The 23,133-nt window shown below is 50.6% G+C and overlaps 1 protein-coding gene across 1 annotated transcript; it reads left to right on the plus strand.

The window, feature by feature from the left end:
• The first annotated feature begins 2,284 nt into the window (after window positions 1-2,284).
• On the plus strand, window positions 2,285-4,695 carry CSF2 (colony stimulating factor 2). The gene is made up of 4 exons (XM_029217908.1): window positions 2,285-2,472; window positions 2,573-2,614; window positions 3,351-3,476; window positions 4,261-4,695. The coding sequence occupies exons 1-4, from the start codon at window positions 2,314-2,316 to the stop codon at window positions 4,366-4,368; spliced, it is 435 nt and encodes a 144-aa protein (XP_029073741.1). The 5' UTR covers window positions 2,285-2,313; the 3' UTR covers window positions 4,369-4,695.
• The last annotated feature ends 18,438 nt before the right edge of the window (window positions 4,696-23,133 follow it).

The raw sequence follows: 23,133 nt of genomic DNA on the forward strand, positions 1-23,133 counted from the left end.
CCTCTCCCTAAACATACACTCATCCTACTCCCTCAGGCCATGTCTTAGCGAGAGTGTGCCAAGTCCCCTGTGCAGTGCCAGGGGTACAGCAGCTGCCTTTGTGTTGGATGCAGGGCTGGAGCCTGCCTTCAAGCTTTGCCACTTCTCACTGCATGACTGTGGATTGTTACTTCCACCTCTGGGTCCCAGTTAGTTTATCTCCACAAGGAGATGAAGGCCCACTTTGCAGGTAACAACTCCCTAACAAGGGAGTTCTGGGCTGCATAAGGGGATATTTTCTGTTTTGGCTGACTGGGTGCCTCCCTCTTCCCACCTCTGTCTCCCTTTTGTAAAGAAAGGATGAGAGGGGAGTGACGGCCAGTGTCTGGGCCAGTCTCCATATAGCCTGTGGCCCCCATCCTCCACCACACAGCCTCCAGGGCACTGTCTGACACAGACCTCCACTCTGTGTGGCATCTTCACCCAGTGTCCTTGACCCTCTGTTCCCCGCTGAGTGCTTCCTGGTAGGGGCTGAGCAGAGGTTTCATGGAAAAGGTAGAGGAAGGGCCAGGGCCTTGACATGCCACACTCTCACCCCCAGCCTGGCCACCTAGGAATGTCCCATCAGGCTCAGAAGGGTAGGGCTGGCCTCACGGTGTGCCCCAGATCCTGGCAGGGGCTCCAGTGGGGTCTGGAGGACTGAGGCCTGGCTTCCCTGTACAAGGGCAACAACCCTCCTGCTATGCAGTGAAACTTGCCAGGGCTGCAGGCTCGGGCCACAGTACTCAAACCATGAGTTCTACCTGCTTCCCAGGGCTGTCCACTTGAGCTCAGCAGCATGTCCTCACTTATGTCTGACCCCATCAATCTAGGTTAAATCACCCTCTGGGGCCCAGAAGCTCCTAGTGTGGGGAGCTTCTCTTATATCAGAAGGGCACCTGCAGAGGCATGGGGGCTCACACAGATGTACCTCATGTAAAACATCCCCCCCTCCTGACACATCTCTAAGTACAGACATCAACCACCCTGGCACACAGACACTCAGAAACGTAAGTGTGTGGACCCATATCCCTTCGACCACAAAACTCATGGCATGCGGAAGTAAACACCAACTCGTGCTGTGCTCTCCAAAGTCCATTGTGAAAATCAAACACTTGTCAGCCGCTCAAGAGCCTGTGACTTTTCCAGAAGCAGTTTCTGTTCCAGAGGGAGGCCTCTGGAGCTGGAGGTGGGCTGGGGCAGGGGCCACATAGGAAGCTAAGCCCAGAAGACCTTGGTTGAAAAGCCATTGTCCCCTGTACCTCCTGTGAACGCAGCCATGACCCTGTTGGTGCCTAATGCCTGCCAGAGGCTGTAGCTAGCAGCACAGTGCCCACCTCAGAGGGGACAGTCTGCTCTGCAGAGGGAAGCGAGGTTCACACAATTCAAGGGAAGAGTCACTCAGCAAGGTGGAGTTGGAAGCAGGATTTGAACTCAGAACCCTGACCCACCCCCACTGAGAGCCCCAACTCACTTCTGCAGCTTGGGAGCTGCATATGGCTGTGTAAACCAGGATTGTTGCTATTAGATGAGATCTTACCATGGAGGAATGTTCTGGAATCTTGCTGGCTGGACTTGTACATGGTTGTCATTCCCTCAGCTCACAGGGGCTGTGGGGCAGAGGTTCCTGGCTGGGAACAGCTTGCTGACTGCTCTGGGTCCTTGGTGGGAGATGAGGTGAGCTGTCGCAGGACTATGTCATTTGGCTGGAATCTGCCTAGGTGGACAGTGGGGCAGGCCTCTGAGAGTCCTCCTCACACTCATATCTCACTGTGGCTACAGCTACGGGCTCTAGGAAGAGAAGGGGAGGCTGGAGTTGGAATGGGCCCCAGTGTGGCACAGCCGGCCCAAAGGTCTCTTGGGATAACAGGCAGGATGGGAAGCCGGGGAGGAGGGCGGGGGTAGGAGCTCGATTCAATGTCTCCCAGTCCCCACCCCCCAGCCACTTCAGGCCAGGAAGTCCATGCTGTGCCCAGAGGCCCCTCAGAGGGAGGGGGAAGACTTGGCAGGTCAGACTGCCCAGGAGGGCTGGAGAACGCTCAAGAAGGCGGGCAGGTGGGCTGCCAATTCTTGGAAAGACTAATTAACGAAAACCCCCAAGGCTGACCACCTTGGGGAAAGGCTCACCTTTCCATGTGTAGCCGATAAGGGCCAGGAGATTCCACAGTTCAGGTAGTTCCCCCGCCTCCCTGGTGTTTTGTGGTCACCATTAATCATTTCCTCTAACTGTGTATATAAGAGCTCTTTTGCCAGTGAGCCCAGTGCTCAGAGAGAAAGGCTAAAGTCCTAAGGAGGATGTGGCTGCAGAACCTACTTCTCCTGAGCACTGTGGTCTGCAGCACCTCCGCACCCACCCACCCACCCAGCCCTGCCACCCGGCCCTGGCAGCATGTGGATGCCATCAAGGAGGCCCTGAGCATTCTGAACCACAGTAAAGACACTGCTGCTGTGATGGTGAGTGAGGGAGGGAGCACAGGCCATGCCTGGGTCACCTCGCTGGCCTGGACCTGGCATGCCTGTCAGCTTGATAACACAACATTTTCCTTTTCTACAGAATGAAACAACAGAAGTCATCTCTGAAATGTTTGACTCCCAGGTAAGATACCTCTCTGACACAACTTCTCAAAGGCCTCGGCCCTGGGGAGTGACTCCATTTTAGATGGACTGTCACAGGGTTGTCCACTTTCTCTCCAGTCAGCTGGTTGCCAGAAGGAGGGCTGCTCAGGAGGCCACTGGCTTTGCCCCTGTGGCAGTCATGTGAGCTTCTTTACTAGCTGACCAGCCATGGACAGACCTAGCATTCAAGGGGCTAGGGGTCACCAAGGGACAGGTGGGTAAGTGGGAGTTATGTCATGAGACAGGGAATGTGGACATGGGGCACTCACTGTGGCCTGAGACCAAGCCCTGTGGACACGGTGCTGGCTACTGACGGGCACAGAAGGGTTTCAGGAACAAACTTTGCTCACACAGCAGGTCTGGGTGAGGGTCCCCTCTTCCTTCCCCCTGAATGCTGGGAGGACAGTGACCTCTTTTTTTCTGAAGACTGGGACCCTCTTGAGATGCCAGGCCAAGGGAATGTGGCTGTATTGGCTGGGAATGGCCTGAGCTGAGTGGTGAGGACGAGTCAGACTTGTGCCTGCAGTGGACAGGGAAACAGGGCAGTGTGTATAACCAGGTCCAGCCTGAGATTAGTCAAGAATAATCCTGTGCCCCTCCCAGGCCCTGCTCTTGGGAGATAGGGATGAGAACAGGAAGGAGTGATGGGGAGGGTGTCCTGTGCCTACCAGAGCACACTTGGCCACTGCTCACCAAAGAATGGACATTTCCCCCAGGAGCCGACATGCCTGCAGACTCGCCTGGAGCTGTACAAGCAGGGCCTGCGGGGCAGCCTCACTAGTCTCGAGGGCCCCTTGAGCATGATGGCCAGCCACTACAAGCAGCACTGCCCCCCCACTCAGGTGAGTGCCCACATCAGGTCCCCAAGCGGGAAGGTCTCATTCTAGGAGGGTGGAGGAATGGTTGGGGAGAGACCTTTGGCTGTGGGTGTTCACAACCCCAAAGGGTTTCTGAGTCAACAGATTTTTAATGACTAGCCCCTCCTGAGAGGGAGCAACTCTAGGAGTTAAAACCCTGGACTCGAGAGCCTATGGCACTCCCTAGTGGGAGCTGCTACTATCTTTATTATTACCATTAATGAGGTCAGAGGTGAGGCAAATACAAGGAAACTCAAGACCTGCCTAAGGCCCAGAGGAAGTTCTGGGGTCCAAGTGCCGCCTCCTAAAAGCACTTTCCCCTGGCCCCTCCTGGGATGCCTGGATTGCACGGAAGCAAGGAGGAAAGCTTACCTGAAATGGAAAAAGGCCCCAAACATTCCTTTCCGGTGGGAAAAGAGTGAAGCCTGTGGCCTTGACTCCTGCCCCTTCTGGGCTCCTAGAGATGGCCTGGGCCCAACTGCTGTGCCCTGGCCTGGGACCAAAGAGGCAGTGGCCCAGCTGCCCAGCAGACCAGCCTCCGGCTTGCACTTTATTAGGCCCCTGGCCCCGGCTGCCATTGACAGAGCTGTGCACCTTTTGGGTGACACATGGGTGGCAGCATGTCACCTGACCCAGGTCAGCAGGTGGGCCCCAGACAGGCCTTCTGGCCTCTGAGTTCTAAGACGCAGCACAGAAACATGCTGATGCTTCCCCCACATTACCCACTCATGCCTGGACTCAACATATATTTTTTCTTTTCTTTCTTAAGGAAACTTCTTGTGAAACCCAGATTATCACCTTTAAAAGTTTCAAAGAGAACCTGAAGGATTTTCTTTTTACCATCCCCTTTGACTGCTGGGAGGCAGTCCAGAAGTGAAGCAGGCCAGACCGGCCAGAAGCCAGCCTGGGAGTTTACCTCACAGATCGCTGCCCTCCCATCCACAAAGAGCCAAACAAAACTCAGGATCTTCACCCTGGAGGGACCACAGGGTGGGCCAGGGCTGTAGGGAGCACAGACTTGCTCTGGGCCATGTTGACCCTGATACGGGTGTGGTAGGGGAAACAGGAGATGTTTTACACTGGCAGGGATCAGTAATATTTATTTATATATTTATGTATTTTAATATTTATTTATTTATTTATTTTATTTCATACCCCATATTTATTCAAGATGTTTTACCATAATAATAAATTATTAAAAATCTGTTTTTATTTGTGCAGTTTTTCAGTTTGTTTTCTACCATGAGCGAATGCTCAAGGTGCTCTCCTTTACCCAGGTCAGGGAGGGGAGGAAGCTGGGAGTTGGGGCAGGGAACAGGGGCCTGCAGCAGATCAGGCACAATTGGACAGGCAGTGCTGTCAGAGCACAGGGGAGGTGACAGCCCTCCTGGGTGTAACATTCTGCACATCTGGACATGCTTCCGTGGATGCTCAAAGGCTCCCACCCCAGAGAGAGGTTTCCAGGTTCACTTGGAAGTCCAAGTAACCCAGACAGTGGGAATCTTGCTCCAGAAAAGGGGGATCACCCTTCCTGGGCAGGCGGGGGGTTCCTGGGCTTGGCTGGTCACTGGCTGAATGGGCAAAACACCTGTGCCCTTCAGAGGCCTGGACCCTGTGGCCATGCCCTGTCCCTCACACTCAGGGCTTCAGCCACTCCCAAGGTGAACTAGCAGATGGATTAGCTGTTCAGGGAAAAAGAAACCAAACCACAGGGGTCAGAGCTCAGTATATTTACCAAACTTTCCCCAAGATGAGCGATCTTAATCTTTGAGAGTCAGAATGTAAGTTCATAATTTGTTGGTACATGGCTCTAGTGTGGCATGTTTTGGAGCTAGTTTTTGTTTTTACATGAAGTTTTGCATGTAATTAGGCATTTTCCCCCCAAATCCACGGCCTTCAGGCTGAGAAAATAGTAGCTCTCCTTCCTCTCCTTGCTTTGCCAATGGGGCTGGAGGACTTGTTCCTGAACCTCTTCTCCTGTGTCCCTCCTGGGGTCTGTGAGGAAGAGGGTGTGTCCCCAAGCGTCAAGTGGGCAGCAGGGCCAGCCTTTACCTTGATGGGTGGGCCTGGGGAAGCTTGTTTGGTGCAGTTCTAGCTCCTGCCTGGCTCTTTCTCCGTCCTACTTGCTCCCTTTGCTCTGGCTATCTCACCTGCAGACAGCGCCAGTCCTGGCCAAAGACCTGCCCCACACACAGGCAGAAAGGTCATGACTTCAGATGTGATCATGAATAAAACTTCTTATAGAAAGCCTGAATTTCAGCAAAGACAAGATTCCTCTAAGTATGCTGTAGTCATAGAAAATGCATGAAAAACACATCTTGCCCAGAGATAAGGTAGGTCCTCTCTGTCTTCCATATAAACCAGTGATAACTGATAAGAGATTTAGCATTTTCTTAGAACTTGTATATAGGTACCTCTCCCCACAGAAATGCTATCAAGCCCAGGGCTCGGATCAGCTTGGAGCCACCCTCAACTTATACCGTGAACCTATACGTGCTCCTGGGGCTTGGAAAGCCATTCCACCCCAATGAAGATAGCCAGCGTGTCTCCCCAGGACAATCACACAGCAGTCTGTGCTGAGATTCAGAAAGAACTCATGGCTGACAACATAACACACAACGTAAGTCTAGGTCTTCATCAAACATCACTTTGCTCTCAGTGGCCCTTTGGGTTTCTAATCAACTTTTCCCACTTCTAGGGTTCCTTCAAAAGGCCCCAGAACACCAGTGAGGTAAGGAGAAGTCACCCCATGGTCATTTCTGACCACATTTGAAAGGGATCACCCAGGGCAGAGACAAGAACAAAAGTTGTTGGGTCAAGAAATCTGGGGAGAAAGCTGGGAGTTTGAAGATCAAGTCTCCGGCTCAGTCAGCAGATGAACCAGCAGCCAGATTTTGCCAGGCTCTCTGATCACCGTCCCAGAGCAGCCCTGAGCCTGGAGGGAGACCACATCCCCGCTGCAAAGCTCACAGGGCCCATGGGTCTCCTGTGGGAGAATCAGGGTAGCTCCTGAATTTGAGTCCAGAGCTCCATCTGGCCAGGGTAACCAGGAATGGATGAGGTTGAGGGTCAGCCGATTTTGCTGGGCACCACCACCAACTCAATGCCCCCAACCCTGTTTTAGGAGCTCTGCTATGGGAAGTTTAGAGAGGGTTTCATCTCCACCCTGAATGAAATCTCTAAGAAATATAACAATGATTACCACATAGTAAAGGACATGGAAGAACTTACCAAAATCTGCCCAAAGCTGAAAGTAAGTAGCTGAAAGTAGTAAGAGCAGGGCTGGTTGTGGACTCAGCCTGGGGAAAGGGAAGGGCCAACCCCAGTTGGGTGGCCAGTCTAAACTGGCTCCGGTTTGCCCTGCCCTTGGGGCCCCTTCTGGGCTAAGGAGCTCCACTGGGAGCCCACAATGTGGGGATGGGCAGTGGCTTAGGGGGACATGTTGCGGGGAAACAACTGAGGTGCCCTGCTTTCTTGGCCCACCTTGCTCTTTGTCTGCTGTGTCCTCCTGCCCTGCATGTCCTCATGTCCCTGTCCTGGGAAGCCACAAGACCTCCCCACACCCTGCTGGGTCTCTCCCCAGAGCTATGGATGGTCCTCAGACCTGGGGCTCCACTATCACCAGATGGTCCCCAGTGCCCTCCCTAAGAAAGACGGGGAGGGCCTGCCTGAGTTACCTCCTAGGGGATGAGGGGGGGTCTTACAGGGCCTTTATGACTGGGAGAACAGAATTTGCTTTTATTTTTTTCTGCTAAGATAAATATGTATTTCTTATTTAGTCAACAGAACCACACAAGAACTGCACTACTGAGACAAGTAATTTCTCAAAGTTCAAAGAAGCCTTACAGAGCATTGTCATATCTACAGAGGGATGGAAATTTGTAAAAGGACCAAGGGCATCCTCTGAGACCTCATCCTCTCACGTCCTGGTGCCCTAGAGTTTCAGGAAATGGGACTGGAGAAGCCTCAGGAACAATTTACAGCCAGGGTGGGGTAAGACTTTGCTGACCCTGGGTCAGCAGATGAGGCTGAGGGTGGGTAATGATGGGGGTGTGCTTGAGGAAATATTTCTGTAACTGATACATCAGCACTTGCTGCTTTAATAAAGCTGGGGTGTGGAAATGCTGACGAGTAAGAGTCATGATAGTGTCCACTCTCTCTGGGGCCTTGATACACTGGAAGGGGCAGGGGGCTGGGGTTGATGGTGCCATACCAGGGCTCCTGACCTAGAGGGCCAGGGGTCTCTCAGGAAGGGACGCTCAAGAAGGCGAGTGGGAACCCCACCTCATCTGCCCCTCCACTGTACTTCCAGTGCCAGTGGACACCCAGTAGGGGCCCCATCAATGCCAATGTCAGCTTGTTATTGCTCCCCTTCTTCCTGTGTCCTTCAAAACTCAAATCAGATCCTTTCCCAGACACCCCTCCCCAGCCTCACTCAGCACCCATCCACGCCTGATCCAAAGGTCCAAGGCCCTTCCTCCTTTGGTCTCTACTACAGCTCCTGGGGAGCTCGAAGTCTAGTTCATCCCCACCGCCACCCCCCGAGGACTCGTTGTGGCCACAGAAGGGTCAGCCTTAGTAAATGGCTCAGGAGAATGGGGGATTTCAGGCTACTCACAGAGGACTTGGCACAGTGGGGGACCTGGACCAGGTGGGGGGGCCCATGGGGGCCAGGGGCATTTCCAAACCCCCAGCTTCATCTAAACCTGCAAAGAACTCTGACTTCAAAGCCCCTCCCCTGGCCCGCTAAGCCTCTCACAACAGCCTCCAGTATCTCGTTGGCATAATAGCTCCTCCCCGACTACTAACACCCTCACACCCTCAAAGCATGGGGCCTGCCTGTGGGAAATCCGCCAGTCACGCGGGTCCTGAAGGGCTGCCAAACTGGGCTACCAAGCTCTGACTCCCCCACCCTCAATTCGAACCCTAACCCTAATCATTTGCACAGTTTATTAGAGGTGACTGGGATTACCCCACGATCTAAACAGCTTCCTACAATCCAAACCTTCAGACCAAACCAGGAGAGATAAAGATATATTGTTCTGGACTATAATTAGGCATCAAGCTGTAACCACAACTAGGCACAGGCCAGCCTTGTACAGAGTCTGCACATCTACCCATTGACAGGTCTTGCTCAGCTATAAAGCTTCGGATTGTGCCTGCAGCCAGCACACAGATCCAGCACAGCCCCGCCCACCCTCATCCCTTGCCCCAGGATTTTCACGCCTCTCCCTGCTCATCTCCACTGTGAGGGCCACTACAGGTTGGAGGTCAGCAAGTGTGACTGAGGGAAGTTGCCCAATTATCTCAGAACGTGGAGGATGGACCTGTGATTCAGGTTCAGCTGGTACAGGGCCAGGGGCCAAGGCTGGTTTCAGCCCAGAGAAAGCCCATGGTCCAATCCCCAGAGGCTATGAGCTCCTATCCCTTGAGCAAACCATACAAGTGCTCAGAGTTCCCAAGGCCACTACTCTCTGACTGGAAGTAGGGTCTGCGGGGTGCTTGGCAGCATGGAATTGCTGAGACATGCGGGCAGGAAGAACTGCCAGGTGGGAGGGCCATGTGGGTACCACTCTGGACCCACCATTGTGTGGTCCCCTAGGTAGGCCTGAGCCCACAGTTCCCTGGGAGCCTACTGGCACATCTGCCTCAGGAGCTAAGGACAGGCTGGCACATTGGAAGGCCAGAGCTCTGGGCTGGACACATATGCACAAGAGGCATAGCCCTGACCATCCTGGGTACCCCCTTTCCCTAGGAGGCCAGGAAACAGGTCCAAATTATATTCTTCCATGGGAGATAACCATGCGCAGGCCTGCGGCAGGCCCACTTTAACCCTAAGGAAACACTCTTGGCTGTGCCAGGCCCACCTCTAGGCCAGAAGGAAGAACAGGGCTGGGTGGTCTGAGGAGATAGGCACATCCATACATCAAGACTTCCCAGGACACTTGAACAGTCCCCTCCCTTCACGGGGGCCTCCCCAGGGACCACCCCAACCTGCTATCGCTTTCTGCCTCCTGGGTGCCCCATCCCCCTTCAGAAATCAGTGGTACTGAGGCTGGAACCAGGAATCGAAAACATGCACCTAAAGCAGCAGTGCAGCCCTCTCTCATATGCTAGACCTTGAGAACTGGAATAGCCCCATTGGCAGCCACATGGCAGTCTCTTTCAAGGGCCATAGTGTGTCCACATCCTTTGACTCAGCATTCACATTCAGGGAGATCACACAAAAGACAGAAGGAGGGAAGCTTCATCCACAGAAATAACCAATCTGCCAATCCATGAAATAAAATGACGGACATGAAGCTAACATGACAACATGTCAAGGCACCTGTGAAAGGTCCAGAATGGCACTGATGCCCGGATGACCCCCTGTGGGTCAAGAGCCGGAAGAGAATTTAGATGATGATTTAGGTGGTGGGATGGCAGGTGAGTTCTCTCCTTGGTTTTCTACCCTGTGATGGCTGTTAGTGTGGCCACGGCTGGATCTGAGGAGAGAGGCTGAGTGCCAAGGTCAGTGGGCATCATGTGGTCTCCTTGCTTATACAAAATTTGCATCCTCAGTGTCCCCAGCTAAATGGGATCCTCAGTGATGGCTTGCATTGCATCGACTGATTTCCCCAAATTGGTTGTTCAGCCAAGATGCTGGTGATTAGCGCGCAATTGGGACTGCATCTCTCAAAGCCCAGAGCACTGTTACCTTCTTTCTGAGATAGCATGGATAGCAAAAGAGGCCTGTCTGCTCTTCCTTGTCAGGCAGGGCAGCTCTCAGTTTGGGCCTGGAGGTTGCAAGGCGCTGTCCAGGCAATCTTGATTATCCTCACAACTGTCCTGTGCGTGGAGTCTCTGACTGGGGCTATACATCTGGCCTGCCACCCAGCCCCAAATGAGCAGGACTGGCCCTGGAAATCAGGGCCTGAGCCCTTACACCTTTTGCTTCCTGGTTGCCTGCACATGTATGTGCTTGGGAATTCGAGGTCCATATAATTGGAAGTGGAAGGCAGGGGCTGCATGGACCAGGCGCATACTGTGCCAACCTGCTATTTGTGTTGAATGCACGAGGCTGGTTGTTGTAGATCCAGAAGCTCCTCCTCTGGACCCTCCCACCTTGTTACATGGGCTTCACAAATAAGAAATCTGGCATGTAGGTCTCTTGGGGTCTCAGTTTTCTTATCTGTGAAATGGGGTTGTGGCAGGAGCAGAGAGGCCCCAGCCCTAGATCGGCCTGACACAAGGAGGCCCAGACAGATGCAGGGCCCTGCTGCCCGAGCCCTAGGTCAGAGCTCTGCTGAGAGCACCCTGATACTGGCCCTATTCCTCTGAGGAGAGGGGAGGCCAGAATGCTCATGGCATCAAGGTCTGCAGAGCAGGGCCAGCCCCCAAGATGGGAGCTGGGGATGAGGAAGGGCCATCTCACCTACTGTCAGTGCTGGCAGCTCTCTGCCCTAATGCCCAGAGAGGCCCAGGACTTCCTCAGGACAGTAAGGTGAGCCAGACAGAATCCTCAGAACTGGTTCCACAGAAGCCCCCTTTCTAGGCCCTCAGAAGGGCTGCTGGGCACAGACCTTGCCCTTGGAAAAGACTGACCAATTTCCTACATATGAGGAGACCCCGAGTTATGGCTGCCAGTAAAGATGCAGCTTCACAAGTTATTTTTCATTGTGGTTTGAGATAACAACAGTGAAACAGTTTCATGTTGCTGCCACTGATGTTATCTCTGGCCCAGACCTGTTCTTTCAACCTGGAAATGATTAATCAAAATTTTATCTCCCTTTTCTTTTTCTCAAATTCAAAGAAAGATGAGTACAAACTCCCTAAGTTCTGCCCTCAAACACAGCTCCTGGGTCCTCACCCAAGGCGAAGGTTGGCATTTCCTTCAAGAGCCTGCAGTTCTTCTAAAGGCTGAGAAAAACCTTTTAAAATTATTTTACTTTTTAAAAATCGAGTCATTGTACAATAAAGTACACAAATCTTAAGTGTACAGTTCAGTGAACTTTTACGTATGTTTATACCAATATAACCAGCATCCAGAGCAAGATATAGAACATTTTCCAGCACCCCAAAGGCTTCCTGTGCTCTCTCGCTCCTAGTCAGTATCCACTCCCCTAAGTATAGCCACCTTTCCAACCTCTTATCACCATAAAGTCGTTTTGCCCATTCTTGAACTTCATTTAAGTGGGATCATAGGCTGTGCTCTCTTTTATGTCTGACTTCTTTTGTTCAGTATTATATCTGTACAATTCTTTCTGGTTGTTGCATGTAGCTGTAGTCGGTTCCTTTCTGTTTCTGTATAGTATTCCATTGCATCCCAAATATATTTTCTCATTCTACTGCTGATGGATATTTTGGCTGTTTCTGCTTCCTGGCTAATATTAATAAAGCTACTATGAACACTCTTGTGCTCACAGTTTGGTGAGCATACATATGCATTTCTGTTGGAAATGCTGGGAATGGTGTGGAATTACTGGGTCATAGGATATATGTATTTTAGCTTAGTTGGTACTGCCAAACTTTTTTGCATGGAAGTCTTCTATAAACAACATTGTTGTGGATTTTCCTGCCTTCTGTAGATACTGCTTGTCCATCAGACACTGGATCTCTCCTCTTCCTTCTCATGGTCTGAAGCTATTTCCCAAACATTCTCATCATTATTAGAAATTCTCTTCTACGGTGTTCAGTCTCGCCCAACCATCAACATTCTGACAAGCCAATTGCTGGGAAACAAAACCCAAATCCGACTAAGCCTGGTCCGAGGTCAGCCCTTGCTCACAGGGTTGTGGGGCCTGCCCTTGGGGGGCTTGGCTTGGGCAGGCTGCAGTGAAGCACGTGCACTGAGAAGAGCAGAAGTTAGCCAGTTAATTGTTCTCCAGTTGCCCATGCTGTCATGGCTGTGGGTGGGCTGCCTCTACTTCCAGCATTTCCAGTGCCTCCTTGGGGCAGTTAGCTCAAGAAGGGCCCGATCTGACTTGGGTGTGGATGTTGTCTTGCCAGTGCACTGTGGAGTGCAGCCCTCATCCACAAGTCTCTGGCCCCAGAGCCTCTGGGAGGCCTGAAGAAACTGTTAGGTACCACTGTCCTAGGAGAGAGACCAGGCCAAGGAGCTCAGCTTGGGGTCCTCTCGGGGTCTCAGTTCCCTAGTCAGTCTCCAGTCTCCTGCCATGTCCTGGTGCTTTCACCTTCCTTGTCCCTTTCAAATCTTTCCACTCCTCTCTATCCTACAGCCTCGCCCTGGCCCACCCCACCTCTCCCACACAGATGTCTACCACGATTGTCCCATGGGCACTTGTCTCTCGACAGGTCCCTCCTGCTTTGCTCCCCAGGCAGCCAGATGGATTCATGCACCTATTAATTCACTCAACAAATATTTACTGAGTCCTACAAAGTGTCAAGAACTATGCCAGGCGCCGCAAAGAACCCAACACTTGAGGTGCTTATATTTTAGTGCATTAGTCTGGCTGTGTCCCATATGGGCTGCCTGCCGGCTCAGTATGAGCTCCAAGCCCTTTGGTCTGGCCGAAGACCCTGCTCTGCCATTCTGGCCCCACGGTCCCAGAGACCCCTCCAGGCTCACTGCTCGTAGCTCTCTGTTTCCCGCACCACAACCCTGGGCTCCAGGAACAGGAACCAGCTGCAACTCTCCTACCATCTCCAGGCCCCTGTGCCTGGAATGTATCCCAGTCAAATGGCTGACATTTTTCTCCCAGTGGGACAGACCAGTGTCCAGTGGGAGGTGGACACGTCCTTTACTGGGGCATCCTCCTCCTAAACATTTATTCTGGGGCTTGCCTGGCTACCTTCTAGGCCTTAGGGGAGCACTATCATCTGTTGGGGGACTGTTAGGTCTCTGCTCTGAACTACAGCTCTATCCCCCAGGTCTGGGGAGGACCACTCACTGCATAGGTGCCAGCAGTGACTGTGTTCCAGAGTCTGAGGAAAGTGAGCCTCTTCTCACCTCTGATTAATAGAAATATTTACAGGTTTTATGGAAGTCAGGATGGAAAGGCAGCATGAATTTCCCTAAGTTTAGAAAATGCTCTGTGGGGCAAAGATCAGCACCAGGCTATAAGGTACTCCATACACAACCAGGGATGTTGTTATCATTATCCTTATCAACAACAGCAACTGAGAGACGAGCCAAGAGGATGACCTTGGGTCACCCAGGAGGCGGTGGAGCTGAGAACCCAACATCAGCATAGCTGCCTGCTCCCTCTCCCACTTAACGGATTTAGAAACTATCTTAAAGGAAGCAAAAGAAGGGAGGGAAGCCCAGCTCCCCAGCAATGTGTCATACTTCCTCCTGCCCAGAACCTGGGGCAGCCCCAAGTTGTCCTGGTGGAAGCCCTGACTCCCGCCCAGGCCTATTGCGCCAGCAGGGCTGGATAAGTGTGGGGTCATTTCATGTGCTGGGAGTGGAGGCCAGGGAAACAGCAACTGTTGCTGGAGCCACAGCTTCAACTCAAAAACTACATGATAACTCATAGTCTTGCCCATCCCCCCACACCCAGGACAGTCTCCCTGACTGACCCCACAACTCTTAGGCCCCTTCTCCTACTGGGATTTCTGTAGGGAAGCTGCTGTAGGTCCTCCCAGGTCTTCAACTGAAACAGAAGCTCTAGCCCTCCTCAAGGCCAGAGGTGCGGCTATGCCCAGCCTAGCTTCACAGAAGACCTGTGACTCAGACCCTAACACCTCCTCTCACAGGTCTAACCCCTGGAAATGCATACCAACCAGTTTTGGAACCCAGGCAGAAATCAAAGGAAGCTGCAAGAGCCTCAGGCCATGCCGCGAGCCACAGTCACACCAAAGGCTCCCGCACCTTTGATGCTTAGGGACAGAGAGAGACAGGCTTGGGCTCCAGACCAAACAAAAACACTAGGCATGGCTGTGGGCCTGGGTCCCCTAGTTATCATGAACTTCCGTGGTAGGAAGGAGTATCTTTCCTTGGTGTCGGCCAGTTGGAAAGTCCAGGGGTCACAGGCAGACAGACAGAACAGGCCCATGACAGTGACAGACAAACAGAGAGACACAGACTGAAGCTCCTGACAGTAAGAGATGGACAGACCCTGACACTGACAGATTCAGGCAAAGCTTGGAAGGGACAGATGCAAAGACCACCTGGGGACAGTTGTAGTGACAGACATACAGGCAGATGAACAGACTTAGAGTCCCAGCAGGTACAGACAAAGACACAGCTGCTGCTGTGGTCAGGGTGAGAGGTGGCAGTTCTGCCCTGAGCTCAGCCCTAGAGGTTCTTGGAGTTTCTCTCTCTTGGCACTGCAATCAGAGACTTTGAGGGACTCTTTCCAGGGCCACAATTCCCTCTGCCCCATGATCCTCAGGAATGGAGAAAGCTGCGGCCCTCACTGTCCCTGGAACTGTAACCGAGCAGGACCCTATGAGGCCTTCCCAGAATAGACCCCCACCCATGTCCTCCACCTGCCTTTTGTCTGTAGAAAAATTTTAGTCAAAGAATACATTTTATCAGAGAAGTGAGAAAATACAGAAAGAAAGGAAAACAGTCAAGCAAGACAAAATAATAATACTTTAGCCATTAAATAAAGTCAAGGACCTTTAGTTCCTCCTCAAGGGCTATAGATAATATTCTGAGCCATGTCTTTTGAGCTGTTTTGCAGATCCTGAAACCCCCACCAGGTGAAAGAAGTTAACTGTGTGCTGCCCACAAGCACATAGACCCCAGACAGACCACTTGGAACCAGAAGGTTGATGATGCTGACTCCCGATTGCCATCAACCAATCAGAAGAATGCCCACGAGCTGATCACGCCCTGCTCCTTGAACACTGTAAGACTCCTCACTACCCGTTCCAGGGTGGGACACACAGTTTTGAGGGCATCAGCCCACTGTGGTCCCCTCTGCCTGGCAAAGAAATAAAACTATTCTTTTCTACTTCACCCAAAAATCTGTCTCCGCGTTTCTATTTGGCACCGGTGAACAGAGTCAGCAACAGGGCCAGATTCAAGAATCAATTCATACCCCTGTCACATGCCCCCTTCCAAACCTTGTGGGGCAGGAACAGCTCCCCCATATCCCTCCTGAGGCCACCTACTCACAGCACAGTGGAACTGCTTGTCCTGGAAAAGGTCTTATTAGGAGCCACTGTGAGTACAGGCTCTGTGGGCACAGTGGACAGTACCAGGTAGAGGCTGCAGTCCAGTGCTCCTGTGGTTATCAGAGGATGCTTAGCTCCAATTGGCCAACTTCTCTTCACCTCCATGACCTCCAAGGCCCAGAGACCTGAGGACCTAAAAGGTCCTGGCCAAGGGGAGAGACTCCAGGCCAGACAAGAATGGGAAGATTAGCCTCTTTCATAGTTAGAGAGACTGAGACTGACTTGGACACACTCAGCTCTGTCTGTAGAGTCCAAGAACCCCTGGGAAGGGGTAAGACTTTCTTACCTTGAAGGGACCTTTGTGCTGAAACCATGACCAGGCTGCCTGCCTCAGGCTGGGCCCCTGGGATGAAGACTCTGAGACAGAGACTGGCATGTAGGATTGCTCGTGGAAGGGGAGGGGAGGGGAGGGGGCAGGATTGAACAGAGGGAGAAGCTGGATCCAATGCAGTCACAACAAAAGTCTCAGCTGAGCCAACAGAGAGTTCTAGAGCTGGGATGATCCCTCAGAGTTTTCCTCATTTGGGGTGAGGAGGTTAAACCATATTCCTTGATATTGATCAGTAATTAGATGTAGGCTGTCCCTGGAAGGGGGCATGACTTCAGGCATGGCAATGTTTTTTCACCCAAGGAAATCCCCAAAGAGAGGGGATGCCTGCCAAGAGGTACCTTCCAGCAGAACTCCTAAGCTGGGGGAATAAGCCTTTGACTCCTGAAGGGTGTTCTGGATAGCACACCATTACATCCACCACAGTCCACCCCTTGAACTGTTTGGATCCACTTCTTCATATAACCACTTCCCATAGGTTCTGTGAGCAGCTCCTCCAGGATTTTAGTGCTGTGTATGCCGTTACATGTTTAACAACTGGCTCTTAAAAAACAAAGGCCAAACCTTGATTTGAACATTTGTAAATTATCATTGTGTAAATACTCCCACTAAGGCAATTTGAAGTTTGTAATGGTTTGAAAACTGGTTGGCAAAAACTTAGCAATGGGCTCTCTCAAGCCAGGCTGAATCACCGATGATTCTGATATGCTTCTCTTCTTAAAGGAAGCATAGAAGAGAAAGATTAGCGAGATGAACTACAGCCCCTGCTGTTGTAGTTGATCTCAGGGCCACAGTTAGCACTCATCTCCTCCTCTTCTATCTATTGCAGATTCCCTCAGTTAGCACTGAGCATATACTCATCTTGATGGCTTCCCCAGTGGCATAACCCAGTCCCTCATCCCTGAGGATCTAATTCCTGATCTGATTCGATTTTAGCCTGGGGTTTCTGCACTTGTCCCTTTACTGTCAAAATTGCGGGGAGGAGTACCAGAGAGACACTCAAGTGGATCCCACTGTGTAGCACTGTGTAGCGGTACCCTTTCCTCCTCCTGAAGATCAGGCTTAGGTACCCCTGCCAAGAGTACTTCTTTTCTGTTGGTCTCTGGAAAAAAGGAGGCAAAATTCCCTGGCAACAGTCTTGGCTTACAGTTTAACGGGACTCTTGCTGTGGTCTCAGGTGGAAGTGTTCCTTACTGGGGAAACAGGATCTCTAAACCTACAGAGTCCAGAGTTGCAGGGATAGAAAGCACAAATTTCCCAAGTGGGTCACTGGGTGATGGTAAAACGGGTCATTCCTGCTTCTGTCTCTTGGTTCTCAGGCCCTTGTATTATATCTATTGGAACTTGAATCCATATAAGGGTCTTTCACTTACAGTGAGAACTATGTCTTGGAGGATGGCTTATCATCCCTGTAAAGTACCACTCCTAAGCTGGCGCTTCAACTATGCCTCCAACAAGCTGTTGTACAACATTCTATTGGGTTGGCAGCTCCTAGATGGTGCAGTATGTGATATGATCAGTGGTCCCTAGAGTCATGGACTTACTGCTTCTTTGCCATAAAGTGGATCTCTTGGTTTGACATACTATATGAGATCCCATGCTAGTGGATCAAATACTCCGAAAGCCCTTGAATAGTGATTTGGCTAAGGCCCTGAAGCTAGGAAAGGCAAACCCATTCCTGGAATGTGTATTTATTTTTGTCAAAATGAATCACTTGCCCTTCCAGGGTTTTAGAGGGCCATGTAGTCAATTAGCAACCAAGTGGCCTGTTGATCTCTCTGACTCACGGTACTGTATTTGGAGCTCAAAGTTGGTCTCTGTTGCTGGCAGGCTAGACATTTGACAATGGCGATAGCTAAATCAACTGTGGTAAGAGCTCATGGTATTGGGTTTATGTATAGCTTGCATCCCTGTCCCCAAGGCTACTCCATTCATGTACCCACTGAGCCAGCACTGGGGTACAATGACAGAAGCTGGATGATATTAGCTGGCAGAGTCATTGTGTTTACCCAATTATTGTACCTCTTACATTGTGGTATGCTTCCTGGTGGGCATTAACATGCAACATGAAGCTCTTCATACTTCACGCCACTAATGTCCCTCCATTGCATGCCTCTGTACTACACTTCCTTGTCCCAGGTCTTCTAGTCTTTCTCATTCCAGGTCCCGGAGCAGCCAGCCAAGCCATTTGCCACTGCCCTTGAGTTCATATATATTTTAATTTCAGACAACCTTTCTACACAAAGTCAATGGCCAGGTATACCACCTGAAGCTCTAGCCCATCGGATTTTTTCTCAATATTGTCTTTCAAGGTCACCCGAGTGGAGCTGTAGTATAGTAACTAACCATTTCTGGCCTGACTCACATACTGATCTGACCTATTTGTAAACCAAGTGTGGGCTTTTACCTCCTCCATCAGCTGGTCTAGGGGATCACCCATGTATCCATAGGTGTGAGCACAGGGAGAGGCTCTGGTGCCACAGAAGCAGACACATGAAGTCCTGGCTTACTTGTTTGTGAAGCTTACTTGTGCCCTCCAATCCTGCTCATACTTGATTCCCAATGTACAACTTCCATTTTATGATGGGTTGTTGCTAGGCTTGCCTGACTTTCTCAGTCAGGCCCTCCAGATCCATCAGGGCTCAGGAAAATAACAGGAGCTGTTTTTCAAAAGGTGTATAATTCCTCAAGGAAAATGCTATGGCTTTGTTCCATAACCTCAGGGACCCAATGTATTTCCCACTACTGATATCTTTAAGAACCACAGGATCTGATGATTCATAAGGTCCAAATAGCAGGGTTATTTGTACTATAGCCTGAAAACACTGCAGAGCCCTTTCCTACCTGGGGCCCCACTCAAAGGTGGCAGGCCTTTGTGTTACTGCCAGGTATATGGGTCACAGTAATATTCCCAGGTGTGCAGTAGTTTACATCTATAACCCTAAGAGGCCTACCAAACATGGTGCTTCCTTCTTCATGGTGAGAAGTAGAACATGTAGTCATTTGTCCTATACGTCAGAGGAAATTTCCTGACATGCTCTAGACCACTGGATTCCTAAAAACTTTACTGATGTGGCAGGCTCTGAATCTTCACAGGGGTTATCTTCTGGAGTACGTGTATCTTGTCATGGCTATCAATGTGTTAGTCACTTCTTGATCATCGTGTCTGATCAGCATAACATTATTTTATAACATCTTTATTGGAGTATAACTGCTTTATAGTGTTGTGTTAGTTTCTGCTGTATAACAAAGTGAATCAGCTATATGCATACATATATCCCCATATCCCCTCCCTCTTGCGTCTCCCTCCCACCCTCCTCATCCCACCCCTCTAGGTGGTCACAAAGCACCGAGCTGATCTCCCTGTGCCATGCAGCTGCTTCCCACTAGCTGTCTATTTTACATTTGGTAGCGTATATATGTCAATGCTACTCTCTCACTTCATCCCAGCTTACCCTTCCCCCTCCCCGTGTCCTCAAGTCCATTCTCTACATCTGTGTCTTTATTCCTGTCCTGCCCCTAGATTCATTAGAACCATTTTTTTTTTTAGATTCCATATATATGTGTTAGCATACGGTATTTGTTTTTCTCTTTCTGACTTACTTCATTCTGTATGACAGACTCTAGGTCCATCCACCTCACTACAAATAACTCAATTTCGTTTCTCTTTATGGCTGAGTAATATTCCATTGTATATACAGCATAACATTATTGATAGAGTAGACCAGTGTGATGTTCTGCAGGAAGGAGCGATAACCTAACCCTGGAAATTTATACTGTTGTTTGTTCCAAGTAAATGCAAACTATTTCTAATAAGGGTAGAAAAGAATGGAGTCACCAGATCAGTGTCCACACACTGTATGCCTGAGGTCATGTTAATCTACTGCAGCAAAGATAGAACACCTGGCAGGCACAGTGGCTGCAACTGTGGCTACTATTTGCTGAATTGGTAGTAGCCCACTGCCATCTTCTAGGGTGTATCTGAGTTTTATTGGTAAATTAAAGAAGATACAATGGACTTCCTTTAGGTCTTTAATGGTGGCACTAATTTCTGCCATCACCTCTGGAATGTGATATTGTTGTTTTTTTGTTTGTTTGTTTGTTTTTTGCGGTACACGGGCCTCTCACTGTTGTGGCCTCTCCCGTTGCGGAGACAGGCCCCGGACGCGCAGGCTCAGCGGCCATGGCTCACGGGCCCAGCTGCTCCGCGGCATGTGGGATCTTCCCGGACTGGGGCACGAACCCACGTCCCCTGCATCAGCAGGCGGACTCTCAACCACTGCGCCACCAGGGAAGCCCTGTGATATTGTTTTTGATTTACTATTTTGGCTGGAATAGGGAGAAGTTTTTAAGGTTTCCACTTGGCTTTCCTCACTATGATAGCTCTTACCACACAGGCCAAGGACCCAATATAGAAGATTATGCTAGCCATGAAGTATGTTTATCTGATTATATCACCGGGTGAGTGTGTGGACCTAGAGAGCCTGCTATGAGCAGGATTCAGACCAAGAATCTATTAATTATCTGAACCACATATGCCCCCAACTCTAACAAGAAGGTGCTATTTCAGGTCTCTAGAGAATAATTTCAACTCAAATCCTGTGTTTCATAGTCCTTGAAATGCTTGTGTATTCTTTTCCCAGTATCTAAATAAATATCCAAATAAATGGCCACATGTTCCCTTGGGGAAGGGCTGGGGAAATCATTATCATGCACATTTGCTGTGGTATTACGGGATCCTTCCTTCTGGAGATCTGGCTTCTTCTTCAAACAATGCATTCTGAGTCTGAAAACTGATTCTGGTCTGGAAACTTAGCAAGGGACTTGTGATTGGGATGACTAGGCTCATCATCCTTGATTGACTGCTTTTGATTGTACTGAATGAGCAGTACTACTCTCAGTGAGCTCAGTTCTGTGACAATATCTCCTACTGTCATTCCTGACCTACTGAGGACAACCACTGCTTTACTTCTTAGTGAGGCTGGTGCCCTTCTTTCCAGCACACTCTTTACTGTTTTGGTATCTTTGGGGCCCTTGGGTGGGTTTTCCAACCTTACTTAGTACCTCACTCCTGCACACCCACTTCCTCCACAGTCTGCCACAGCAATTCTAACATGCCTATCTCACTTATTTTTCCATGCTTCTAGGAACCATTCTAATGGTGTATTTGCATCATCTCCTGGGGTCCTTGCCACAGTTTTAAATACTGCATCCTTGGACAGTGATCTCAAATCCATAAACGTTTATCCAAATTTGCTCTAAGCTTTTCATTATCTTTTCCTGAGAATCAGTTAAGCTTAGCAATAGTTACCCAATTCCATTATCCTTGGAGTAACTAATTCCCCTATGTTTCTCAAACAGCTGATAAATTGCACCAGCTAATGCACTCTCTTCCAACAGGAGTAGAAACATTAACAACTGCACTATTACCTTGTGCCAGAGACTGTGCTTCACAAACAACTGTGAAGGGGTGGGTCCTCACTGGCAGCCAGGGAGTACTCACTGTGCCTCAGCCTTCAGGTACCAGGGACACCCATCAGGCAATGAGCAGATTCAGCCCCATCTGGGTCAGGGAGCTGGGGAGTTGGGTATAGTTTCTTGGGCAGGTAGTCCCAGGGCAGTCTTTGAAGGGAGGAGGAGGAGTCATCTGCCAGGTGGCAAAGGGGTAGGAAAGAACATGCCTGTGACGGGATGAGTAAGAGAGAGCCTTTCCTTCATGGCAGAAGTCCTGGTGAGAAGCATGGCAGGGATTAGCTAATACTAGGGTGGAGGCTGAAGCCAGACAGGAGAATTCTGGGCCCAGTAGCTCACAGTTAGTGTGGTTTCAAAATGGTGCAATTTCTCCCCAGAGAAGGGCATGCAGAAGTATGTCTGGGGAATACCATGAGTCTGAGGTGCTGTTTAGGGGTAGTATATTAAGAAAAGATAGGGGCCCCAGTTGGAGGGTACAGGTCCTCATTTAGCCCTCAGACCAAAGTTTGAGACACTTACGTAGCCAAGGAGAGAAAGGACAGAGTCCCAAGTAACTTGCAAACCTAGAATGTAGGCAGAGGAGGAGGCAACTGCAGAAGAATGGCTAGGGACTGAAAAGAGAGGGAGGGAGGGAGCCAGGAGTGGTGGCATCATGGAGACAGTGAAGACCAAGAGGTCAGAAAACTTCCCTGAACCTGGAGAGAGCAGGTCAGTGCAGGGTGAGGTGGCGTCTACTGACAGGGCCTTGGGGCAGCTGGGGGTGAGGGGCGATGGGGAATGAGGAGGTGATGTGAGTGGAAGAGGCCTAGATAGTTCAGACCCTTGAGGCCGGGCTCTTTTTTTTTTTTTGCAGTACACGGGCCTCTCACTGTTGTGGCCTCTCCCGTTGCGGAACACAGGCTCCGGACGTGCAGGCTCAGCGGCCATGGCTCACGGGCCCAGCTGCTCCGCGGCATGTGGGATCTTCCCGAACCAGGACACGAACCTGCATCCCCTGCATCGGCAGGCGGACTCTCAACCACTGTGACACCAGGGAAGCCCGAGGCTGGGCTCTTTTAACAGGTTGGATATTGAGCAGGATTCAGGTAGAGCAGCTCTCGGCCTGTGGGTCACCCCAGCTTCCTTTCTCAAGCTTCCCCCAGAGGCTTGTTGGAGCAGGATGGACAGGAACTGTACTCAGGTCCAGGTGCCAGCTCATCCCTGGGTTTCCCCGGGGGCGGGTCCAACTGGTCCGCCTGTCCATTCTGAGCTCTTCTTAGGCAGGGCTATATCCAGCAGTTTTGAAGGCTTTCCAGTGAGATACAGTGCTTTTGTCCCATGGAACCTAAAGGGAAATCCCAGCTCTGGCCCCCACCCCTTGACTAAGGCCTCCAGAATCTGGGCCAGAGGCCAGGGTGGAGCAAGTCACTGAATCAGGACAGCGGTTTTCTGTCCACACATTCCCCTACCATCTGCACCCCAGAAGATGACTCTATAGGAGTGGGGAGCTGAAGTCCATAGAGTCACTGGAATGAGTTACATCATTTCTTTAAGGCTCACCACAATCATGTGAGACCACGACACCCCTCTTTCACAGATGGCGTAACTGAAGCTGCAAGCAGAGAAATAATTTGTTGAGATCTATAAAGCCCCAGAGTAGCAAAGATGAGACTTGGAACCTAGTCTCCGAGACTCCTTGTCAGGTGTTCTTCCATTACCCTCTCTGCCACTCAGCAT

This window comes from Monodon monoceros, unplaced genomic scaffold (genome assembly GCF_005190385.1).
Source record: "Monodon monoceros isolate NGI ecotype Baffin Bay Population unplaced genomic scaffold, NGI_Narwhal_1 Super_Scaffold_12, whole genome shotgun sequence".
In the NCBI taxonomy this organism is placed as follows: Eukaryota; Metazoa; Chordata; class Mammalia; order Artiodactyla; family Monodontidae; genus Monodon; species Monodon monoceros.

Excerpts from the sequence above, each read along its gene's own strand:
- CSF2 (XM_029217908.1), top strand. The coding sequence starts at position 2,314 with ATGTGGCTGCAGAACCTACTTCTCCTGAGCACTGTGGTCTGCAGCACC. Across the intron at positions 2,473-2,572 it reads AAGACACTGCTGCTGTGATG|AATGAAACAACAGAAGTCAT; the intron begins GTGAGTGAGGGA and ends CCTTTTCTACAG. Across the intron at positions 2,615-3,350 it reads CTGAAATGTTTGACTCCCAG|GAGCCGACATGCCTGCAGAC; the intron begins GTAAGATACCTC and ends CATTTCCCCCAG.